The sequence below is a fragment of the Cyprinus carpio genome, chromosome A15 (genome assembly GCF_018340385.1).
Source record: "Cyprinus carpio isolate SPL01 chromosome A15, ASM1834038v1, whole genome shotgun sequence".
Lineage (NCBI taxonomy): Eukaryota > Metazoa > Chordata > Actinopteri > Cypriniformes > Cyprinidae > Cyprinus > Cyprinus carpio.
In genome coordinates, this window is record NC_056586.1 from 5,158,559 (window position 1) to 5,183,014 (window position 24,456).

General features: G+C 34.6%; 2 protein-coding genes across 3 annotated transcripts; both read right to left on the reverse strand.

Annotated features, from left to right (window-relative positions):
* Positions 1–35: 35 nt before the first annotated feature.
* On the reverse strand, positions 36–17,312 carry mindy4b (MINDY family member 4B). 2 transcript variants are annotated; one of them, XM_042770829.1, is made up of 14 exons: positions 16,049–17,312; positions 13,286–13,380; positions 13,183–13,210; positions 10,809–11,132; positions 10,155–10,331; positions 9,642–9,764; positions 6,137–6,231; positions 5,579–5,744; positions 5,432–5,497; positions 5,207–5,277; positions 4,349–4,421; positions 4,091–4,267; positions 1,354–1,534; positions 36–1,248 (listed from the first exon to the last, which is right to left on the reverse strand). In XM_042770829.1, exons 2-14 carry the CDS (start codon positions 13,378–13,380, stop codon positions 1,106–1,108), a joined length of 1,719 nt encoding a protein of 572 aa, XP_042626763.1. In that variant the 5' UTR covers positions 16,049–17,312; the 3' UTR covers positions 36–1,105. The 2 variants fall into 2 exon arrangements, with proteins under 2 accessions (XP_042626763.1, XP_042626764.1); XM_042770830.1 differs by lacking the exon at positions 10,809–11,132 and having other exon boundaries at positions 16,049–17,308.
* Positions 17,313–17,504: 192 nt separating this feature from the next.
* On the reverse strand, positions 17,505–24,412 carry clrn1 (clarin 1). Its single transcript, XM_019069839.2, has 3 exons — positions 23,568–24,412; positions 21,423–21,602; positions 17,505–18,383 (listed from the first exon to the last, which is right to left on the reverse strand). Exons 1-3 carry the CDS (start codon positions 23,818–23,820, stop codon positions 18,118–18,120), a joined length of 699 nt encoding a protein of 232 aa, XP_018925384.1. The 5' UTR covers positions 23,821–24,412; the 3' UTR covers positions 17,505–18,117.
* Between the last annotated feature and the right edge of the window lie 44 nt (positions 24,413–24,456).

Consider the following 24,456-nt stretch of genomic DNA (forward strand, 5'->3'; position numbering starts at 1 on the left):
ATCTGATCATCAGCAGTAATCCATCATTTCTACACTGAACACCTGTTAGATTCCTGAACAGTTAAACTATTGCTACATGTAAAGCTCTTAATATTGCAGATCTTCAGTACTTAATCAGTCTTCCTTTAAACACCCTATAGTCCATAACTCACATAACTGATTTTTAATTATGAACTATAAAAAAACATTTACCATTATTTGTTTGCCCATTCTCACAAGCAAACCAAATGTCACAGTCATGAGTTCAATCTATAAACAATCAAAAATAAGTTATTTTTTTATTATAGTTAATATTTATTTAGGTAATACTTTACATCACAGTTCTATGTTAACATTAGTTAGTAACAATTAAATAACCATGAACAAATTTATTAAACTTGGTTAATTTTAATTTCTACATATACTAATATTTATAACACTTCACTGTAGTTAGTCATTACGTCAGTTAATTATTAACTAACCAATTAAGAATGAAAAATAGCACATTTGTTAACTAACATGAATCTAAACTAATAAATGCTGTAAAAATGTTAACTTTGATCCTTTCTGTAAAGTATTGCCTTTCTTTAACAATGCTGTCATACAGCAATAATAAAAAATACAAAAATAAAATACTACATACATGATTTATACCACAGAAGAATCAAATACCACAAGGCTTTGAATAAAGGTCTTGACTTAAATTGATTAAACTCTGTAACTTGAGATATCAGCCTTTTCCATCATGACTTGAGACTTGATACTAGCGATCTGAACCCATATCGGATCCAAATAGAAGGACAAAAACAGTATGGGGTAAATCATATAGGCCCGAAAAGAGTTAAACATGTGGGACATGTGATATACCAGATTTGGATATATTTCTAGACGTTGTTTTACAAAAGACATGTTTTACATATTAAAGGTTTTCACTTATGTTAAATGCTCAGATGCTGAGATGTTCAAGTGGGCAGGTTGTAAAAGGTAATCATGTTATTAAGATTCACAAGCCAAAATGAAAGTCAAAATTAAGCCCAAATCAAAACCTATATAAGTCTATAAAATACTCCTTATTGCAGGCCAGGAGATGTATGCTACAAATCAGGTGACCCTGCTTCAAACCTCTTCAGAAAAAAGGCACTGTCCCATTCCAGTCAATAACAGCTCCCTCCCACTTGGTCCTAATGGTCATCTCTACAGATGGAAACTTTTTTTCTGGGTCTCCTTGAATGTCATTATTTTCAGCCTCCCAGTGATGGGAGTGTGTATCTGAAATACAAAAGAGCAATACAATACATACATTTTATATTTTTGGTTCACACAGGCAGGTGGCATCAATGAAAAAGAAGCGTGGGCAGTAGCTAATTACTGTACCTATGGTGAGCATTGTTGTGCTGAGCTGAGTTGGATGGCCATTGTAGAAGTAAAGCTGGAAAAGATGCTCCATTTTCCAGTCAGAGAGCAGCGAACGGTTTGGGCTGAATAAAACACTGTAGGTGCCATTGATGTTGCACACCCAAATAGGCAGCCTGGGGGTTTTCAGCATACTGCCCACCTTGGGTGAAAAGCATTCAACTCAACATGGATGCATTCAAAATATAATAGATTACAGTGCAGCAATACAGGAACTAAGAAGCCAAAAGTCCTGTGGGAGTAGATAAAGCAGCATTCTTTAAGTAATGCCATACAAAATGAAACCAGAAAAACATCAGTACACACTGGGTATTAGCTTAGAACAGATTGCATGAACCATGTGGTGCAAACAACATGCAGAAAACAACAAAACAGGAAATTATATCACAGAAAGGACCCCTCATGACTGTGTGTCAAATGTCAGTAATGCTGTTTGACTTTTCATAACACGGAAATGATAGTAAAGGCTGCAGTTATTAAAAAAAAAAAAAAAAAAAAAAAAAATATGAATTTGAATTTTATTTTTATTTTTTTTTTGAAAATTATGATTAATATTTGTACACTCACATTTATCCAGGGAGTTTACTTGCTGGTTTTAGAGTCATATATTAGAGAAATATATTTCTAATTAGAAAGTGTGTTTCTAAATAACTATTTTATCATTGAGACTTATTTCTTTTATGAAAAAGAAAAAAAAAATACTTAAGTGGGTCAAAAAGCACCCAATTTCAGATAACTTTTGAACTGAAATATATATTCATTTAATTGCAATTTACATTCAACTAAGTGTCTGAAAACATTACATTCATTATATTATTTCCAAAAGTATTCTTCAAAAAAAAAAGCACACCTAAAGTGCACTTCTTTTTTGACAAAGGTTGTCACTGATCTATTAGCAGAACCCTTTGGAGAACCTCTAGGGAGCCATTTTAGGGTGCCTCAAGTAACCTATTTATTCAACTCCAAGAACGCAAAGAACAGATATGGGGACCAGTCTGGCAATGCTACCTTGACAGAACCAACTCGGAAGGACGCGAGGACACAGAACGCGTCTTTGTGAGAACTGAAATTTCATAACCTATTAAAATATTTACTGACATTATTTTCATATTACTTTGTAACTTTTTTTATTCTACAGCATGTATTTGTGAAAATGAGTATGTATATTTAATGTTACCTATGTTTTCTCATTGTTAAGATTCTTTTTAATGTGCATATAAAAATACTGTAAGGTTTCTCCAGGTCTTTATTACTTTATTAAAATTAAGCAAAGCAAAACCATAAATGTTTAATTTCACAAACCATCACTTATTTGTGAGCTTGCACTTCAGAACAAGAAGTTTAAAGTTTACAGGCTCGTAACTGGTAAGAATGTATATTGAAAAATGTTCCTCAGAGAAATACCCCTTTTTCTTTTGTGATTTTTTTTAAGTGCCTATAGATTCTCTAAAGGGTTTGATCAATATGGTAATCTCAGGAATCAAAACTGGTGGCTCAAGTATCTTGTCATTTTTACAGTGTTTATTCGTATGTAGACAGCAATTTGTTTGGATAGATAAGAATAGATCTCCCACAGTCACAATTTCCCGTGGTGTTCCCCAAGGTTCTGTACTTGGTCCACTTCTATTTATCATTTATGTACTGTTACTGGGTCAGATCATCAGACATCATGGTCTCAATTTTCATAGCTACGGTGATGATATTCAAATTTATTTTACGGTTCAACCCAACTCAGTTTTTCCACCCCTTTCTATTGTTTCCTGTCTTCAAGAACTTAAAACCTGGATGTCAGATAACTTTTTACAACTAAATGCAGCCAAAACTGAAATCCTGCTGGTTGGCCTTAAATCACAGAGCTCTTCCCAGCATGGCATCTTCATAGATATTGATGGTGTCCCGATTAGGCCCTCAACAACTGTGTGAAGTTTTGGAATGTTCCTGACTCTGTGTTACGCTTTGATTCACATATTGATCAGATTGTTAAATCATGCTTTGACCAATTGCAGAATATTGTTTGTATATGTCCCTCACTTAATTTAGAAAATGCTGAAACTATTATCCAGGCTTTTATAACCTCCAGATTGGATAACTGTAACTCCTTATATAGTGGCTTACCTGCCAAAGTTATTAATCGCCTCCAAAAATGGTACTAAACTCTGCTGCTCGAGCCCTTACATTTAACAAAAAATCGGCACACATCACTCCCATCCTTCACCAACTTCACTGGCTTCCTGTGGCCAAACGTATTCATTTCAAACTCTTAGTTTTAGTTCATAAGGCCTGTCACAGCCTGGCACCTCAATACCTAGCTGACTTGGTGCCACCATACATTCCTGTAGGGACTCTCAGATCTAGCAATGATAACTTGTTGTGCCCAAGTATAAACTCTCTATGGTGGGTGGTAGGGCTTTCTGTATTATAGGCCATAAGCTATGGAATAAGCTGCCCTATAATATTTGTTCTTAAAGGACTCCTCTCTCCAGGCCTTTAAGTCTCAACTTAAAACTCATCTATTCACTTTGTCCTCTAAATAACTTAAATAATTTAACTCTCTGCATCTCTATTTCTCAACTTCTGTTTGTATGGCATAAGACCACCATCTTGACATAATTAGTTAGTTGTCTACAGTTATCCTAATGTAAAGTTTAGAGAGAAAGTGACAAAGAGAAAGACCAAACCCGTAGGATGGGTGCTGTACCAGGGGGAGCTGTGCATGGTTGACTTGTTCTCTGTTCCAGAGCAGATATCCGACATGACTGCGTGTCAGAACCCCGTGGAGAGGCTGGGCGAATGCTTTGTGTTGCTCATCGTTCAGTGATGTACCATTGAAGACTTGAGGAGTCGCGTGGCCGGTCAGCAACAGATTTAATAAAGCCTAATGGATGTAGAGACAATTTGACACAATTAAATACTAACAAGTCACATATACAAAAAGCTCTAAAAAACCCTTCCTTACCTGTCGACAAACAAAGTTCCCCAAACTCAAATGCAAAAGATGAGTGGTGGTAGAATCGAAGTCTGCCCGTATCCTACAAATTTAGAGACTGCTTAATTCTCACTTTATTCATTTAAATGATTAAATTCTCTCTGATAATTTGGCAGATCCACATCCTTTTACGAACTGACTGTATTACGAACTAAAGCTGACTAAACTATTGAGATATTTCTCAGGTGCTGGAGATGTACTGTGTTATAATGTTTATCTGTAAGTGCAATAAAGTATTAATGATTCCTAAAAATATTTGTTTGTAAATATGATACTGTTCAAAAGTTGGTAACATTTTTAATGTTTGTTTGCATTTATTTAAAGAGATTCAAGATTTTTATTCGTCACATCCACATATTTGATAACAAATATATTAGAAACAGTAACACTGTGAGATTGTATTAAAATTTAAATGAACTCTTTTCTCTTTTAATACATTTAAATATGAATCTATTCATGTGATGGCAAAACAGAATTAGTATAGTAATACTAAATAAGAAGAGTCACATGATCCCTCAGAAATAATTCATATGATGATTAGTTGCTTAAGAAAATATTCTTCTTGATATCCTTATTATAATGAATGTTCAAAACAGTTGTGCTGTTTATTAATAATAATAATAATAATAATAATAACGTTTACGCCCACACACATATATATATTTCAGGATTCTTTGATTAACAAAAATATATAAAGAACTGAATTCACCTGTTTTTTTTTTTTTTTTTTTTGTAACTGTAAATGTCTTTACACTCACTTTTGATCAATGTAATGCATCCTTGCTGAATTGAAGTATTAATTTCTTTCAATAAAACCTGTAAACATACCTGTCAATAGTTCTGGAGAAGATAAGGCTGTACAGAAAAAGTATGATGCCATGGCTTCCTTCTTCCTTAAACTACAGACATTCAGGTGAAAGTTAATAAAACATCTGGGCAAGTCAAAGAAAGTATAATTAAAGTTATCATGTTATCATGGACATATATAATAATATAACATATGGCATAGATTTACCTAATAATATATAATTTGTGTTTTTAAAATATACTCACACATTGGATGTGCTCCCATATAAATGATCTAACATCATCTTTCTTTTTGAAGGTGAAAATATGCAACTGTAGAAATAAAAAAAGTAAGAACTTAATTACAACATTTTTAAAGCTGTATGTTAACATGTTTTCATAAACTGTATGTACCCTCTCTGTGAAGTTGTCCAGTTTGTAGTCCATGTAGGGGGTGAAACAGCGCTCTGACGTGACCAAGCAGACGGTAGCGGTCTGCTCCTCACCAGCTGTCCACAAGATGTCAGATAGAGCGGCTGCCAGCGCCTTCTTCTGCTCGTTCTCCCCTACCATCACCATACTGAGAACGAAATAAAGAGTCTGTCAGAGCTGTGATACAGTGGACTGTGCAGTACCACAGCATTCTCATTTCAGTTCAGACAATTCAGACAAAACCATCAAAAAAACTTTCATTTGAATGACACGTGATTTCAACTGAAAAATATGTTTATTATTATTGTTGTTATTATTATTATTATTATTAATAATAATAATAATAATAATTTTAGATTAGATTATAGAAATAGCAATATTTTGGAGCTTCTAACCCCACTCCTACCCCAACCATAAATGTTCTGATAGAAACAGATCGAAATGCAAGTAATTACTGACTGAAAATCTGAAATCTTCCCCTCTGCCATGATTATATCCCACACAATTATACAACCTTGAAAAAAATAAAAATAAAATCACCTTTGCATTGTGAACTCTGAGTTTACTGACCGGTTGAAGAGCAAATATTTAATAATATGAGCCTGAACCACCATCTGAATAGCACAGGCTCCTCCCTGCAATTGAACAGAAAGAGAAAACACTGATTGAGTTCACTTTTGTCATGCATTTCTCTCACAAATTCCACATTATTTCCTTTAACTGTAATTGCCATTTCAGAATACAGGACTTCCATGTTAATGATGAAACACAACAAATATAAATATGATTGGTCCAAAGGTTATAATTAAAACAGTGTGTACCAGTTTTGTGTATTTAAAGGGAACGTTCAGCCAAAAAATAAAAAAAATATATAATAATAATAATAATAATAATAATAATAATAATAATAATAATAATAATAGTTAAATAAGAGACTTACATCGCGGTATGTTCATTTTTGGCAGAACTAACACAGAAATGTTTATAATAGTTTATAATAAGAAATATGTCTTTAGTAACAAATCAGCATATTAGAATGATTTCTGGAGGATCAAGTGACACTGAAGACACTAGAACCAAACGTCTTCATTAATACTGTAACCTCTGTTCTCTGATGGAGTGACATTAGGGCAATTGGGAACCCCAAACATGTTCAGAGAATTTGCATACCACTCACCCATATTGTACATACGGGTATAAATGTGATGCCATGCTCTACTCACTTAGATTTGTGCTGAGGAGCCAAAATAATGTCCCAGTCATTTCAGCAGGTTGTTCAGTGTTGAGACAGGAGGGACACAGCAACTCATTCCCTCCATCAGAGAATATAGGTTACAATAGTAACCAAGGCATTCCCTATCTGTCACTCACTTGATATTGTGTCAAATTAGTGACACTAGAGGTCCCTATATTAAATGTCACAACTAGCTGAACTGTGTTATGAGGCCTTGTCCAGTGGAAGACACAGGGTTTTCCGACAGGGAATCCGAGCAGAGGAAAACAGATCATATAGGATTACTAAGAGGGAATCAGCGCATATGGAGCACTTAACCCAAGTACATTGGTTCACCTGAAAAGGGGCATACCATGAGTAATGGGCCTGGTAGTGAATTCCTCTGCCAAATTCAGCTACCAATGAGTGCTGGAGAAACAGGATGGTGTCCAGAGTTTGCAAGAAATGGGGAACTCAGGTGGACAAAAAATGCACATTATCACCTCAGAGAGGGAGCTCACACTCCCAGGTGGCATGCCAAGAGAATGGTATACACAATCCAGTGGCCAATCTTCTGTTTGGAGACAAACTTTCACCCAAAACAGACAAAGAGCTGCTCAGCTCATCTAAAGCTCCTTGTGCAGTCCAAATGAATGTGCAAGGGTGCACACTGGACACAGCAAGGACATGGCTGTCTGACTTGACACAAGGGAGCGCATACACGTTCACCACCTGATGCCTGAAAGGAGTGGTGGGAACTTTGGGCACATAGCGAGGCCGGGGTCTCAGAGATTATTTCCAAGCAAATTTTGCTACTAGAGAATGTAAACTCCAAATTTTCACAGTGTTGCTGCTTTTACTGTATTTTTGATCAAATAAATCCAGCCTCGGTGAGTATAAGAGACGTCATTTAAAAACATTTTTTTAAAATCTTACAGACTCCAAACTTTTTGGTAGTGTACTGTATGAGTGTTAAGTTTTAATGTTATCCAACACTTAGTGTTCAGTTTATGAACCATTCATAAGCCATGCAAGACAGATTTCACATAGATTTTGTTATTTGAGTGGAAATTATTTGGTGGAGAAAGTTCACCTTGAATCAGTTTCTAGAGTGCTCTTGATATAAATTTGTGTAATGTGTAATCTGCCAATGACATGCCCCTCACTTCACTACCTGAGGATGATGGGAAGTATATTTACTTTAGTTTGCCTTAGTTTAAGCGTGCCAATGACCTGTGGTTAAGGAAACGGCCAACATTTCAAGCTCATCATGAAATAATGTGGTGGCGGGTATTGATGCAAAGTTCAAACAATAGCTTATCAATCTGAAGTCATGGTTTCTCCATGAAAAAGACGTATGAGAAGTGATCTTCTAAAGCTTGTAACAAAATCCTTCTTCACTTATTTAACTTTCAGTTCTGGCAAAGGGAAAGTAACTTTGTTAACGTGATCACACATAAGGTCAACTGTCTCCAGATTGGGCCTTGCTAGTATTTTTATTAAGTATTTTTCCAGTTCCACTTACAGCAGCTATTTTAAGAACTGTTAAGTCTGTTTAAGTGTCAAATAAGAATACAATAACATATCAAATTGACTCAGTTTGAGGTAATTCACCCAACAAAGGTATTACGATGTACCAGTTTTAAATTCAAGATGTGAATGTGGACTAGTTTGTCAGTTCATGCACCATGGGAAATAACATGTGGTACTGAAATGACAAAAGTGAATGAATAATGACAAAACTTTCATTTATGAGTGAGCTATGCCTTCAATTCCAGAATGCACAAGCATAATGATGACACATCTGACAAGAATTCTAAACTTCAAAGTACCAAGTATAGAGTTTATTGACTCATTCCTAAATCATCATGTGGTTTTTATTTAGTTGTCAGTCCTTCCTAGCCTACGTTCTTTGTAAGCAGTTAAAAGGTCACAACCACCATCGTTTCTGTACGATGAAGCTCAAACAAATAATACCAGTTGTGTAATTAATTTCAAAGATGATTTCTGTATTATTATTATTATTATTATTATTAATAAAATGAATGCGTTATTGTAATTTTATGTATAATACTATGGAGCTCTGTACATGCCACAATTTGCTATGATTTAAATAAATTAAAATGAAGGGGGAAATAGTGCAATTTGGCCACAATTTAACTTTTTTTTAATAAACTTGAACAAATTAACAACAACAGGAATGAGTTCTTAATTTGTGGCAACCTATTTTGTTCCCTCCTCGTGGCATGTGCCACAATCCCTGCCTGTGTTTTCCTGCCTTTGTGTCTCTGTTCCCCTTGTTTGTTGCTATGGACACTTATTGAACCACACCCATCACCTTGTTAGTTCCTATGGTTGCTAATTAGTTCATCGCTTCTGCTCTGTATATATAGCCCTTGTGTTTCCCTTGTTCTTTGCCTGTTGTTGATTTTAAGGGTTGCTGTTTCTGCTTGTGTTTTATTGCTTGTTTTCCCGTGTTTTGGTTTATGGTTTGTCTCAGTTTACTTCATTAAACAACCTACACTTAGATCCCTGCCTCTGCCCGTTTCTTTCAGCATATTAATGCATATTAATCACCAAACATGCTTTTAACCATTTCAACCATAGATGTTTTGTGTTTGTTTTACATGTGTTTAGATATACACATTCCCTTCACTTATGCATCAAAGAGAAAGGTGCACATTTGTCTCTTCATCAAGTAATTTATGTGAATTTTCAAATTAAAATGTTAAGAAATGTTACAATATCCTATCAGTTTCAAGGTTTAATGCCCAATACTAAGACGATAAGCAATGACTTATAATGATAGATATAAAGTTCTCTTATACTCACCAGCCTCTCAGTCTCCAGAGCATATGCCATGTCAGAGAAAGGCTCCCGAAACTTGAAGAATGATTTCTTCCACTCATAGTTGAATATATGGAAGGTGTTCCCAAACAAAATATTTCTTAGACTCTGTATGAGAGACAAAGCTAAATGAAATGTCATAATAATAATAATAAATAAAGTGATGGAAAAATTAAGTCATTAATTTACGATAAAAACCAACACCCAAGTTCCAGCTAATATCATTGAAATGTAGGTTTATAATTTAAAAAAAATAACATCATTCTTTTTGAAAGAAAATACGAGTGGTGCTTACATGGAATTACAGTAGCAGTAGTTATGACTATATGAGACTAACTTGATCTACTGCTTAAAGTCCTAATAAATAAATGATGAGTCAATATCCTGTCTTTTGTCTCCGGGACACACATATACACACACAGCACAAGTCTGTTATGAGACACAATGGGAGGCAAGTGAGCAGAGGGTCAGGTGACAGGGTCATGTTCCACGACTCACCACCGCCAGCTCTGGTGACAGCGGTTGCCCACCCAGACTCGGAGACACTGTGAGGGTTTGAGGAATGGAGTAGGGTGCTGTGAACTGCTCGTTCTGTGTGCTGACGTGATGGGCTGAGGTGGCCGGCCTAGAAGAGTCGTCACTGTCCTCCTCAGATTTGATCTTCTCACTAGGTCTCTATGCAAGTGATAAAGTGAAAATGTGCAGTTGCTACGGTATACCTTCTACCTTGTCTTACCCTTAAAATGACTTTTATTACATAATCGCGAAACATATTTTTTAGGCTTCCAGACAAAACATTGCATATACATTAGGTTGTTTTGTTTGTTTTTTTCTCCAGTAATGGTGAAAACAATTTTTGTTTAATGTTGTTTAATATTGTAAAACATTGTTAAATTCGAAAGAACTGTTTTCTGTTTTACTGTACTTTAAAATCTTACATTTAGAATCTGTTTAAAAAAATACAAATTACTTTACTGTCACTTTTGATCAAATTTAAATTGTGCAACTGTGTAATCAATCAATCAATCTTACCCTAAACTTACCAGTTTCTACATAACTCTTCAGTCACAGAAATCCCAAAGCACAGTTACTAATCTTATGAATATGAAGTTGCCAGGCTTGAGTTGAATGAGCCATCAGCAGATAACTCACATCTTGGTTTCTCTTCACCTCCTCTTGAAGAAGCTCTATGTAACTCAGTCTGGAGTGCTGCAAACTCTTGATGGTACGCAGAAGATCCTGATAATCTGTCATGATGGCCTTTACATGCACTCTGTTATTGCAGTAAAATGTTTCACACATGGCATTAGCAATATGCCTGGTAAAATAACTTCCAGGTAATGTGGTAACAAACACACACCTCTCTTTCAGTCTGTGATACAGAGTTTGTTGAGAGGATTGCAGCCACGCAGACACCCACATACTCTCATCTGATTGGCTGACTGCATGCCATGGGGAAAAATGACATACAGCCACCTGAGAGCACAGTGTCTGAAGTATCGATTATCGAAATATCAGACTTAACCACATAAGAATTACATTGGCAAATGGGACGTTACATTTGCGTTCGCAAGATTTAACAGGCATTCACACAAATGCATTCTTGCATTAAAAACAGCTACAAGCACAGTAGAATGCATCAGAACACGTTATTTTGAAATATTTAGCAAAAGCATTTGACCACAAAATTAAAGTTCTGTCATCATTTACTCACACTTGAGCCATTTCAAACTTTCTTTTCACAAAGGGATGTCCGCCTAAACACTTTACAAAATATTGACTATAAGCCTCCAAAAGTATTCCAATGTACTATAAATTCATTCACAAAATAGACTTAACCTTAACTAGCTATTTCTTATATTTTGGTCTGTTCATCGGAATATACGTAGCTGTCACAATCTCCTGCTGGAGTGCCTATGAACTCCACCAGAGGCTCTCCACCTCTGACTTTTGCAAATCTACCCCAGACTACATTTACCATAATCCTTTGCTGGACTCATCATCATTGATTGTATTCACCTGTGTCTTGTTACCTCATCTGTCTCACCCTATTTAAAGGCTGGTGCAACACACACACATTGCTCAGTATAGTTAGCCTGTAGTGTTCCTGTGGTTTCCCAGTTCCTTGTTTTGACTCGTAACTAGGGCTGGGCGATATATCTAACGATATAATCATGCGCATCTAGTCAGTGAAGCCGGTTCCCTGATTAGCGCTAAATCGCCATCACCTGCTTTCAAATGGACCGGCATTTAATAGACAGAGCCGTAGATCACTGACAAGCTACGCAATATCGGGTTCATTATCGCAGATGTATCGCATTCGATAATGAACGCGATATTGCATAGCTTGTCAGTGATTTACGGCTCTGTCTATTAAATGCCGGTCCATTTGAAAGCAGGTGATGGCGATTTAGCGCTAATCAGGGAACCGGCTTTACTGACTAGATGCTCATGATTATATCGTTAGATATATCGCCCAGCCCTACTCGTAACCGTCTCTTTTTATGTGATTGTTTGCTGCCTGTCCTGACATCTGCCTGTTTTTGGATTACTCTTTTGTCTCATCCTGGATTATACCTGTTTGCTGTTGATTGACCCTGCCTGTCTGACCACTCTTGTAAATAAAGCCTGCGCTTGCATCCTCAACCCTGTTGTCACATGCCTACGTTACAGTAGCACAGAGTTTATTACTTTTATTTTGATTTTTTTCATTTTGAGGCTTGATTCTCCTTTAATTAACCCCCTGGTTTTGTTTGTTTATTTTTAACCGAGAAAATTTATGTTTTACTTTTTTAGAATTGTTTCCTTCATTTGGAAGGTACACAACTTTGTAAGAGTTTTGGCACTTGCTATGTGAACGCACAAAAAAAAAAAAAAAAAACCAGTCATCCTTGTATTAGAAATGAATTTCATCTAGTGGAAATGTTCACTGCACATTCAAGCTCATTTTTAAGATATCAACCTCAAATTTGGAATACAATTTGTTTGTGTATTGTGTTTTTTATTTTCTCACAGTTTTAGAGTAAACCATGTTTTGGAAAATATATATTTCATATACCATTTAAAAATAGTATTTTTGTGCATTTTTCATAATAATAAACTTAAAATTGTTTAACTTTTTTTTGTTCACTTGTGTATTTAAAAATCGACCATAAAATTCCCCTAAAAATGCTAAATATTAAATACAAAAAAACATAAACTAATACATAGTACACTAATTTCTTTTTTAAAATAAACAAATACGAACATGCCTACCTGTGGGTTAATGCTAAAAAAGTTTGGCTTAAGTCTTCAAAATGATCTTCATGTATTTCAGAGAAGGAAATTTTAAATCCATACCCGTTTTGAACGACGTGAGGGGAAAATAAGTTGTGACAATTTTGTCGTTTTGAGCTGAACTACTCCAGCAGTAACCATTTTGCTTTCTCTAGAAAACACTTGGCTTGCATCCCCTGTAGATGTCTAAATTAGAAATATAAAATATTAAGCAATCAAAAATAAATTAATAAAACCGATTAAGACTTACTTTAAGATATCCATGTGTTAATTCCGACCTGTAAGGTAAAAACAGGTTGAGTAAACATGGGGCACTGGGCAGCAGAAGAAGACAGCAGTGCGCGCGCGCGTACCCGCGGGAGTTAAATATCTCTCTCCATTTATCCAATTCCGCGATCTGCTGGAGGATTACATCTATTTCACTGCTCGCCTCCACATCAGCGTCCATCTGCAGGTGACAGGAAACATCACACCAGTCTTTAGATCGACTCCCAGGTTTCTTGCCTCGTGTTCAGTAGGACAGTCTCAAAGCAGCTCCCCCGGGAGCACAAAACAAAAGAATAGATACAGTAAGTGAGACAGGACGCATTCTGGCGTTTTTGTTTGAGCGTCGTGTTTATAATATGGCGTTTAAGAAAACGTTTGCAAAAAAATAAAAAAATAATAATAATAAAAAATAAATAATAATAATAATAAAAAAAAACTTTCTTGAGACACCTGAGCGCCCCCCTTGTTTTTTTTTTTTTTTTTTTTTTTTTTTTTGTTGTTGTTGTTTGACATATCAATAGGGGAATAAAAGTCATACAAAAATACACGAGTCTATAAACAGTACACCTGAGCTCTGTTGAGTTCCGTTACTTTGCGCTCAGTCCAGCTGCTTTTGATCACGAGAACGCGTCCTGTGTGAGTTCCTTAACGTGCACATGAATGGAATCATAATGTAGCTAAATATCATGGAATGAAGTAGTAGTTTTAAACATTAGTTTGTGAATTAAGCAAGTTGTGGCAGGCCTATTTAGATACAAGGTTTTTCATAAATAAACGAAATAAAATGATTCAACATCCTGTTTTTCTGTACAGTACCATTAAAAATAAATAAATAAACAGGTAATGAGTCACAGTGAATATATGAATCATTACCAAGAATCCCTCTGTGCATTAGTGCAGAATTTTATGGTTGTTTCAGATTATCTTGTTATGGCCTATAATGAAAGGTTATTCAAGTAATAGTACAATTGATAAATCAACATGATAACATTTAATTAACATTATTATTTAATGTGTGAATGGTCATTGAGCTCTGCTTTCACGGAAACATTCAGTATTTTTATTTTTTTAAATAAGACCCAAAAATTTTATCTTCTCTCACACATTATTCTGAATGAGTAACATATTATCTTCCCTAAAAAACTGTACTACTGCAACCAAAGGTTTGGCAAGTGGAGAGGAGTTTAGTTAGTTAGTTAGTTAGTGATGGATTGATGTTGACTATGTTACTATGGATTTATTAGTGAAATGTATATGAACTAAAAATGAAGCTCTAAGGTATACAAGGTTCATTTACTAATAACATGTAATATATATATTTTTTAAGTATTATAAAATGCCATAATAAAATTTTTTTTTGACATAACTTTAATATTCAATTACAAAATAACTGCATCATTAGCAGTTGAATTTAATAGTTTAAGCTCTGTTATTAATTGTAACCTTTAAAATTATAGTGACGTGCAAGTGATATCATTCACTATATACTGTAGTTTAAGGCATTAACAGAGATAGAATTTTTATCCTTAAGAACTCTTTGATTATAATTTAATTAATTTAAAGACAGGGCCACAATTTTTTCAGTAAACCACTCTTTATAAAAAAAGAAGAAGAAGAAGCAGCAGCGATTAGATTTTTATTTTTTTTCCCTCCTGCTTTACCGAAAATTTATATACAGAGCAAGTGTATAAAATGTAGCAATTCACAAAGCTTAGTCTTTACTAAATCATCCTCTTGATCTTTGGTCACAGTGCCATCTACTGATGCATTGCTGACATTGATGCTATAGTGCAGGGGTTTCTCAACTCTGGCACTCAAGGTTTATTTGCCTGCAGTTTGAGTAGTTCAAACCCTAATCAAACACACCTGAACAAACTCATCAACGTCTTCAGGATCAATAGAAAGTTAGAGTCAGGTGAGTTTGATCAAGCCTGGAGCTAAACTCAGAGTTAAGCACCCCAGCATAGCACCTTCTGCATGACAAGGGTTACAGCCTCTAAGCCAGGGGTCCCCAACCCTGCTACTGCCGATCGACTGTCCTGCAAAGTTTAGCTCCAACCCTAATCAAACACACCTGCCTTTAATTTTTAAGTGAGCCTGAAGACCTAAATTAGTTGCTTCAGGTGTGTTTGATTAGGATTGGAGCTGAACTTTGCAGGACAGTCCATCGCCAGTAGCAGGGTTGGGCACCCCTACTCTAAGCCATGTCACAGATTTAAATAACAAAAGCAAAAGTGCAGAAGGGAACATGCATTTTGCATTTAGATGATGTCGAGCAGTAAATGCACATGCAGATGCATATCAAATGTTATCAAAAATACAAAATGCAAATGCTGACATATGATGAACATATTTTCTGGTTAACCAACAATCAAGACAAATATGACTGTGCGCTCTATTTAGTTATGTGCTCCGGAAATGTATAAAAAGATTACGGGGTCTTATTTCCACTTTCCCACGGAATATAATAGCAAATGAAACAGATTTATTTTTTTATTTTTTTTGATACTGATACTGACACTAATACTGAAAACTTGGAATATTTGTAAGGCAACGAATATTTGTAGTTATAAGAGCTCATTTTCAGAATCATTCTGAAATGCAGTATAAGCAAGAAAAAAAAATCTAATTAATGGTTGAATCTATACTGTTCAGCCAATACAATTGAAATCAGTTTTCAAAATAACTTTGAATAGAATGTTGAGCTGTTTATTCTGCATCGCTTTAATGCAGATTAAAGCAATGATTTAATTTAATTTATCATTTATTTATTTTTACATACTCTGAATCACTTTTAAATTGAGTCAACCTAAACCTGTGCCACACAACCACAAAAAGAAAAGTCATACCTTCTTTACCGCTTCTTTAGAAATGAGTATCAGACGGCATATCTGCAGGTCCAGATGTGAATCCTTTAAACTCTGTTTAAAGTTCAAAGCTCAGTGTGAACCGGGTCACCAAGACATTGCTTATATATGTGACAGACTTTATATTCAGGAGGCAGACAGACACATGGCTGCACAACATGACAGAGAACCTCCTTTCATTTTACAGTTTCCTGGCAGCAGGTGGAGTACTTGGTTTCTTTTCTGCTGGTCTGAATTCTGTGCTAACAAAGCAGTGCTCTTTCATTATGTCTGGAGTGATGAGAGCCGCTTTTCTCTTCTTTCATGGCATTGTTCCTGGATGCTTGAAATCTCCCAAATACATTCTGTGTCTATTAAATGTACAAACTTTGTACTATGCTGTCATTTTTGTCTGTTCATACAGTACATATAAAAAGCAATGCGTTATGAATAAACCGAAACTAGAATAGTTCATATCATTTTATTTTGAGTAAAGGCACAGAATTCATAGTGACCAGAAAAGCCGCACTCCCATAAACAATGATGAAAAATAGGGTTTCAGAATTGATACAACAAGTCTAATACATAATTGTGTATTTTTGTATATATATTTTGTATTTTTGGCCCCTCTCATTCTACTTCCTAACAATCATGATTCATTGTATATGCCAAATAACTTAACATACAGTACAAGCGTTTTTATTACTTTTAATTGAATTATTATCTATTCTTATATTTAATTTACTGTCATTGTTAAATCTCAGTTTGAAAATTCCATTTAAGAATATTTTAGTGTTTACATACCAAAAACTGGTTTATTGCATGCGACATTTATATTATGAATAAAGTGGCACATTGGCACAGCAAGAGTGTATAAACACAAAGAAGACAATAAGATTAAGATTCTAATATTAGTTAAACATGGAAAAGTTAATGACAACATTAAATCCATATTGATCATCCAATAAGTGATAAATCAGTAGCAATTGTTACATCTGTCTGATATTCTAAAGCCATGGCTATAGTTGGATGCATATGCGTGAATGATGAAATGAATTTTTTTTTTTTTATTATTATTATATGTTGGCTTATATAAAACCAGAAATTGGAATATTACTATACAGTGGCCCTAAAAAGTCAAGAAAACATCAAATGTATTAATGCAATTGCATTAGAAAACAAAATAATAAACCAGTGTATCAGTGATATACTGTTATTTTTTGTTAATATTGTGAATTAATTTTATTTTTGTATTTTTGTATTTTTTTTATTTATTTTAATTTTAAAGGTTTGGTCATTTTGTTGTGTTTTTGTCATTATTATTATTATTTTATTATTTTAACATGTAGTTTTAGTTTTAGTGTTGTCTTGGTAACTAGCTAACAAAATACATTTAAGTATTTTATATTTTATTTTAAGTTAATATATTTATTTCATTTTAAGTAATAAAAACCTTTTTTTAATTGTTTTAGCCATTTTTTGCTAACACTTTTAAACATCTTGTGATTTTTAGTGGATGTATGAAGTCAAACTTTTTTTTGTGCAATGTTCTGTTCAAAAAGTGTGCATGTACTGTTTTTAAAACAAATGGAGCTTGGTTTAACATTTTATCATCTAATGCAAAGACATTCATACATATTTAAGTGTGGCTTAAGTGTCAAAACTTTCTGGGGTAAGTGTAGAATTGCCAATTGTCACATCCCTTTGTGCCACAACTGGATTATAAAAGATCCACAACCAAAGAAGCTGTCATGTCCCCAGCCAGACTGGAAACTACAGGGTGTTTTCATCAGCCGTTTGAAATGGTGAGCGTTAATTGTTTGAGTGATTGACAGAATGAATGCTTCATCAGCCTCACTCCCGCCTCCCCACTGCGAGATAAGAACCCTTCTCTCCAAACACACGGCCATCTCCAAGTTCATCACCACACATGGTCTCAATAGCTTAAGAGGCTCAGATGTGTTCAGCTGTAAATAAAACGGATGCAGCTCGCAGGAAGACTCCTATTGAGAAGTGCTAGTCGCTGCGGTAGGATGTCGTGTGCAGGGGAGGAAGTAGAACAAAAGAGCTGGTCAGTACATGAGATCCGCCGCTCCTGTGCTCGCATCAGACTCTTTGGCCTCCTGAAAGGGGAACTGGATCCCAGCAAGGCGGATGAGCAAGATGTTGAGGCCGTGCATGAGGAAGGTGAGGAAGATGAGCCAGAAGGATCTGTCGTATCTCTCGTTTTGTGTCTTGTAGACAAAACTGGCCTCGTTGAAGTTGAAAATGATCTCGGTCAGGTGGTGCAGTTTGACCTCCGAGGAGAACAGGATGAGGATCATGCAGGCACAGAAACCTGACGGGAAAGAGTAATAGATAAAAACATAATAAATAATATGCACAATAAATAAAAACGGTTCTTAAGGGGATAGTTCACCCAAAAATGAAAATTCTGTCATTATTGACTTACAGAAGAAAGAAGTTTATACAGGTTTGTAATGTTGCAAGGCAGACCAAATTTTTAGTTGAACTGTCCTTTTAAATAAGAAAAGCCCCAGAGCAACCCTTTTTGAGTTAACTATATTCTTGACACTTAGGTTTTTACCACATCCCTTCACTATAAAGGAACTTCGTTTATCTTGCTATCTATAAGAGCGTTTTTGCTTGGCAAGAAAAAGCTACACTTTAAATCCATTTAGCTTTTTTTTAGGGCGTTCAAATACACCCTTAAATAATAATCTGTCTGCCTTTTTTATGCAATGCTCCAAAAAGGGCGAAAAATACCATAAAAAGGGTAGTGAGCAATAGTACAACAGTCATTACTCACTGAAAGTCTTGCCCTTTAGTGTAGCTGTCAAATTTCATTCATTGAAGTCACCATGACAAACAGAAGCATTTTCAATGCCTTGAACACATGTGAACGCAAGATTTGAGAGCTGCCGTGGACTGTGAGGTTTTCAGTATATAATTCCATATGACAAACCCGTATGACTTCATAAGACTAACGGACTGCTTTTAAGGTGCAGTCACATGTACCGCTGTTTGGTGAATTTTTGTAAATGAGATCCATTCATTTCAAGAGGAATCCATGTGATCAGGAACTTTTTTGCATGAAGGTGAAGGATTTCCCCATGCAGGTTTCACAACGGCTTCAAGCTGACCAAAGAAAAGCAGCTTGGATTGAAAGTGACTTCTGTCAGTTTTGATAAAGTTACCACACCTTTATGGTATATTACTGCCTTTTTGGAGCTTTAAAAAAGAAATCACCATCCGCTTTCATTGCATGGAAAAGCCAAGATATTTTAGCAAACATCTCCTATTACGCTCCATGGACGCAAACAAATCAGGTTTGCAAAACACAAGGTGAGTAAATTATGATTTTTATATTTTTTTTATATTTTTTTTCCCAGTTGAAATATCCTTTTAATTTATTAATATTTGACCATTTTTTTTTTTCATTTTTTTTTCTGCCATTAAAAGAGGAAGTCAATAGGCTACTGTTCAAGATTAATATACTTTTTAAGACACAAATCAATACTTTTATTCAGTAAGAATTCATTAAATTGATCAAAAGTGGCATTAAAGTCTTACTTTGTTTTAAAAAAAAAGGATCAAAAATGTTTTTGAATAAATGTTGTTCTGTTGAACTTTCTATTAATCTCCTTGATTCTGAAATAAAATGTATCACAGTTTCCAAGAAAAAAAAAAGCACAACTGTTTTCAGCACTGATAATAATCAGAAATGTTTCTTGCGCAGCAAATCGCCATATTGAAATGATGCTGAAAATCCAGCTTTGCATTACATGAATGAATTACATTTGAAAATGTATTAAAATAATAATAATAAAAAAATCAGGTATTTTAAATTGTAATAATATTTCACTATTACTGTTTTGACTGTATATTTGATCACATAAATGCTGCCAATGGAGACTTATTTCAAAAACACTAAAAAAAATCCTACCAACCCCAAACTTCTGAACCAAAATGTAAGCATTTTTATTTAAGTTTATTATAATTATATATATTATAATTATTATTATTTTATGCTTTTATATTATGATTTGTTTTTGTTTGAACAAGAAACATATATAAAGTTAGTTATTTGTTTGTTTCTTTATTTTAAACAAGATTTCAAAGAAAACCCAAATAGACTTACAGGTTGTTCCAGTGCTGGCTGCTGTTTGGTCAGTACAGTGTTCCAGCCAAGCTTAAATTCATGATACAGTAACAGATGTGTGTTGAGTCTAACAACAACTTTCCATTATCTGCAAGCGACCCTGCTTTATTTTTTGACTTAATGGTGTTCAGTTGTGGACAGGTCAAATGGCCTATTAGAGAGCCATCAGTACACACACAACAGAGACAACTGACACTAGAGATGGAGTGGAAATCTGGCCAGTTCCACCAAGCGCATTCATTTCCATCACTTTATTTATTTATTATGTAATTCTCTCTCCTCAGGACAGCTGAGATCACGTTCTAACAGAGAGTTATTAACAATTGCAGAGGCTCGTTTTTACTGTGCTTCAGTAAAGACCCTGTCTGAATGGATGTATGTGTGAAATATTTATCACATACTGCTTTCAAGATCTGGATTTTCTCTCAAGATTCAAGAATTATCTGGTAAAATGATCTGGTAAAAGCTTTACATTACCATGATATTACATAATATTACAAATTATTATTTTTATTTGTGAAATTAGTTTTGTATTGATTTGTAATATACATTTTTATGAACTTCTGATTATTTTTTATTTTATTTACCAAGCTATTTTGTTTACTTTATTATTATTATTATTTGATTTCATTTTTTAATGAATGATTTGGATTGGATACACTGAAAAAAAAAAATACTTTCAATCTTTGTTTTATTTACATCTTTGATTTTACTACAGCAAACTTTTATTCAGAATTTTGTTATTTGATTTCATTTTTTAATGAATATCATATTTGAGTTTATATACATCTTTGAAAAATCTTTTTTTACAGTGTAATTAAGGAAATTTGGCATACAGTATACATATGGTCATTTTGATTACTGTTTACAAAGTATCTCAAAATGGACTTAATGAAGATGGTTTAAAGAATGTCCTAAGTTAGAATCTTTTGAGTTTTGATTGGTTTGATAATAATTTGATGAGTTTAATATTAGTAGTAATAAAGAATACACTGTAAAAATTATTGTTTTAATTAATATTAATATAAGCATAAATAATACAATTAAGTAAATGGGACAAAGACAATAAAATGTTACTTTCTTGTGTAATTATATCTAAAATATAAAAAAAGATTAGTGATTAGTGTTCATTGTGTATAGGAACAGTAGGTGCGAACATCTCTGCTTGTGTGTGTGTGTGTGTGTGTGTGTGTGTGTATCTGAGCAAAGTCTTACAGCTTATCATGTTCCAGAGGTAAAGGCCCTGGGGTCCATGCAGCGTCTCATATGGGCTTCCGAAAGCATTGTAAAAGAAGAAGGCACAGGACACTGAGGAGAAGACGATGAGCACTGCGCAGAAGAAGATCACGCTCACATGCAGACTGGCTGGGACCACATCCATCAGGTCAGGGAAAACTACACAGAATAAAAAGATGTCAAACATGATCTCCATCATTTGAGTTTAAACTTAGAATGGGTGAGGATATGAATTATTCTCAACCGTATGTGAGGAAAAAGTACTGGGAATCAGTTTTTAATTCGTCATAAACGTCTTCAAGCTATTTTGAGTGACTAGCTATTGTTTCATTTTGACTCTGACTATTATCTCCGAATAATTTTGAGGATAAGATCTGAGTGCAGTATGCATGAAAAATGATTTCACTCATTAAAAGTAATCTCTGATCATTTTCTCCCACAATTTGCTTGCTTCTTCCTGTGAGTAAAAACAAAATTAACAATGACAATATTCTTTTGTTCTGCTAAAAGTCTGGCTCTCGAATCTGGGGCTTTTCCAAATCTCATTAGGAAAGAATGAATCATTGTACATGAAGCTGTCACAGAAGATCCATCTGAGCCCCATTCAAAGCCACTTCAATGAGATGAGTCCCTCCCAAAACTCTAGTGAAAAACTGCAATCTGACAAACTGAACAATGAATCAGATGTCTCATGAAACAGCCTTTTAGACTCTTTTAAATCTAATTAATCTATAGAAGTAGTTTGAAGGGGATTTACTTGCTATGCATTATATGAACAGTTTTCCAAAGCTTTAGATTGATGATGACTAATAATGGGACGTGTTCGTGAAAATATATATATTTTTTAAATATACAGTAATTTGAAATAGGTTTGTTATACATCAGTGGCCTCAAAATGTATTTGGACCTTTAAAGAGAACTGAACTGAAAATTCTGTGATCATTTACTCATCCTCATGTCGTTCCAAACCTGCATATCTTTCTTTCTTAGAACACAAAGCTTTAACTAACATATTGTTTGATATTTTCCAATCATTTACAAAAGCTTTTAAGGATTCATAAAGTATGCAAAAGCAGTATAAAATATCATTAAAATATGAAAATAGCATATGAATCATGCACTAGGCCTATATACCAAACCTTCTGATGCCATATAAAAACATGAAGGATCAATATTTAAAAAGTCACTGCTTTAGATACAAAATCACAAAGCACACGTGGTACCTGCAAAGAAATGATGCAAGAGCTTTCCTGATCACTAACTTCACCTTTCTGAGCAATTTTTTGCAGTGAACTTTAACCAACTGCTGTCAAAGGGATTTGAAGTCACTTCCCTTCATGTTCAGACAGGTGAAGTTCAGTTCATTAACTAATAGCTTCCACTATTTGCGACCACAAAGATCACAATACATTCAGCATTTTGTACAGCATATCTATTGTTTTATGGTTCAACATACATTTGTTAATTGTTATGCTTATTGTTTAATGTAATGCAACAACACTGCACAAGTTAAGTGTTTAAGTGTCCAAATACATTTAGAGGTGCTGTATATGCACATGTGCAACAGTATGACCATTTTCTGTGTGGTTTAAATAATAAAACCCTGAAATACTGTTAATATCTCTGGTGTGTTTTGCTTGTACTGTCCTATTCTTTTCTATTTTCTATAATTTTAATTTCACTCAAAAATTAAAATTCTGTCATTTTTTTATTATTATTATTCACCCTCAACTTGCTCCAAACCTGTTTTTTATTTTATTTTATTTTATTTTATTTTATTTTATTTTATTTTTTAGTTTGTTTGTTTATTTAGTTAGTGAGTTAGTTTTGGTGTGTTGAACACCAACATGTGTGGAAGATATTTTGAAGAATGTTGGTAACCAAACCGTTGCTGGTAGCCATTGACTTCAATGTTACTAAAGTATTTTTATTTATTTTATTTTATTTTATTTTATTTTTACTATGGAACTCAATGGTTACCAGCAACTGTTTTATTAGCAACAATATCTTCTTTTGTGTTCAGTAGGAGAAATGAACTCATGCAGGTTTGGAACAACATGCGGATGAGTAAATAATGACAACCTTTTTTTTATTTTTTTATATCTAGATGATTAAGTTACTCACAAGAGAAATAAAAGGGTCTGTCTCCCAGACCACACTGTTTCATCCCCTGGCCGCGGAAAAGTCCGTAGTTCGTCCTGCCGATGAATTTCTCCAGCTCTGCTCCGGACGCGTTGACGATCTGCGCGCCCGTCTTGCACAGAACCGCAGCTTGAACCCAAAACTGCGTCCCCATCGCGGCCGCCACGACCAGCACACAACCAAAGCAAAGCACGCCAGAAACAGAGAATATAATTTTCTTTTGAAGGTTAGCCATTGTGTTTGGCGACGCACAGCCACAGTAATCAATGGATATCCACACGATTACGCGCAACAGCGATAACGTGGAAAAAGGACATTGTGCTGATGTCGATTTCCCCTCATGTCTAAAACCAAGAATGCTATAAAACGATCTCAAATGCTAGATAGCACATGCTGGAAGAGTGAAGTTCGATCCCAATGTCTTCTCTGGATAGAGTTACGCCAAGCGCGTTCACTGTACTCCGTCTCCAAGCAACCGGGTTGACTGTCTCGCTCCAGTGATCAGGGAAGATGTGACCTTACTTGGTTATTAGATCAACATCTCTAGCTGCATTTAATAAAGCTACAAGTGAACTTTAAATACAGGGTTTATTGTGTGTGATGTGATGGAGAATTTATGGCTAGCTAAATATATGAATATGAATGAATACGTCCAAAGTAAATGAAAGCCACAACTCTTGTTTGACTAACTCAGCCTACACAAGGCTTTTCAGACACACAGTCATGTCATCAGAAACATGACTCACTCATTTCTTTCAGTCATTTCTGGGAAAAAATACCTAACAATTCTACTAAAAGGTAATTCATCAAAAAGAGATAAGGAAGACCCAAGAGAGAGAAATAATATATTACATTTATTAAAAATTAAATG

Bases quoted from the DNA above. Each gene is read 5' to 3' on its own strand.
- clrn1 (XM_019069839.2), bottom strand. From the start codon at position 23,820: ATGGCTAACCTTCAAAAGAAAATTATATTCTCTGTTTCTGGCGTGCTT. The intron at 21,603-23,567 runs GTGAGTAACTTA...TATTCTGTGTAG, and splicing joins CAGACCCTTTTATTTCTCTT to TTTTCCCTGACCTGATGGAT. The intron at 18,384-21,422 runs GTAAGACTTTGC...CTTTCCCGTCAG, and splicing joins CCTCTGGAACATGATAAGCT to GTTTCTGTGCCTGCATGATC.
- mindy4b (XM_042770829.1), bottom strand. From the start codon at position 13,380: ATGGACGCTGATGTGGAGGCGAGCAGTGAAATAGATGTAATCCTCCAG. The intron at 1,535-4,090 runs GTACAGCACCCA...TTTTCACCCAAG, and splicing joins ACCATGCACAGCTCCCCCTG to GTGGGCAGTATGCTGAAAAC. The intron at 1,249-1,353 runs GTACAGTAATTA...TTTGTATTTCAG, and splicing joins CACAACAATGCTCACCATAG to ATACACACTCCCATCACTGG.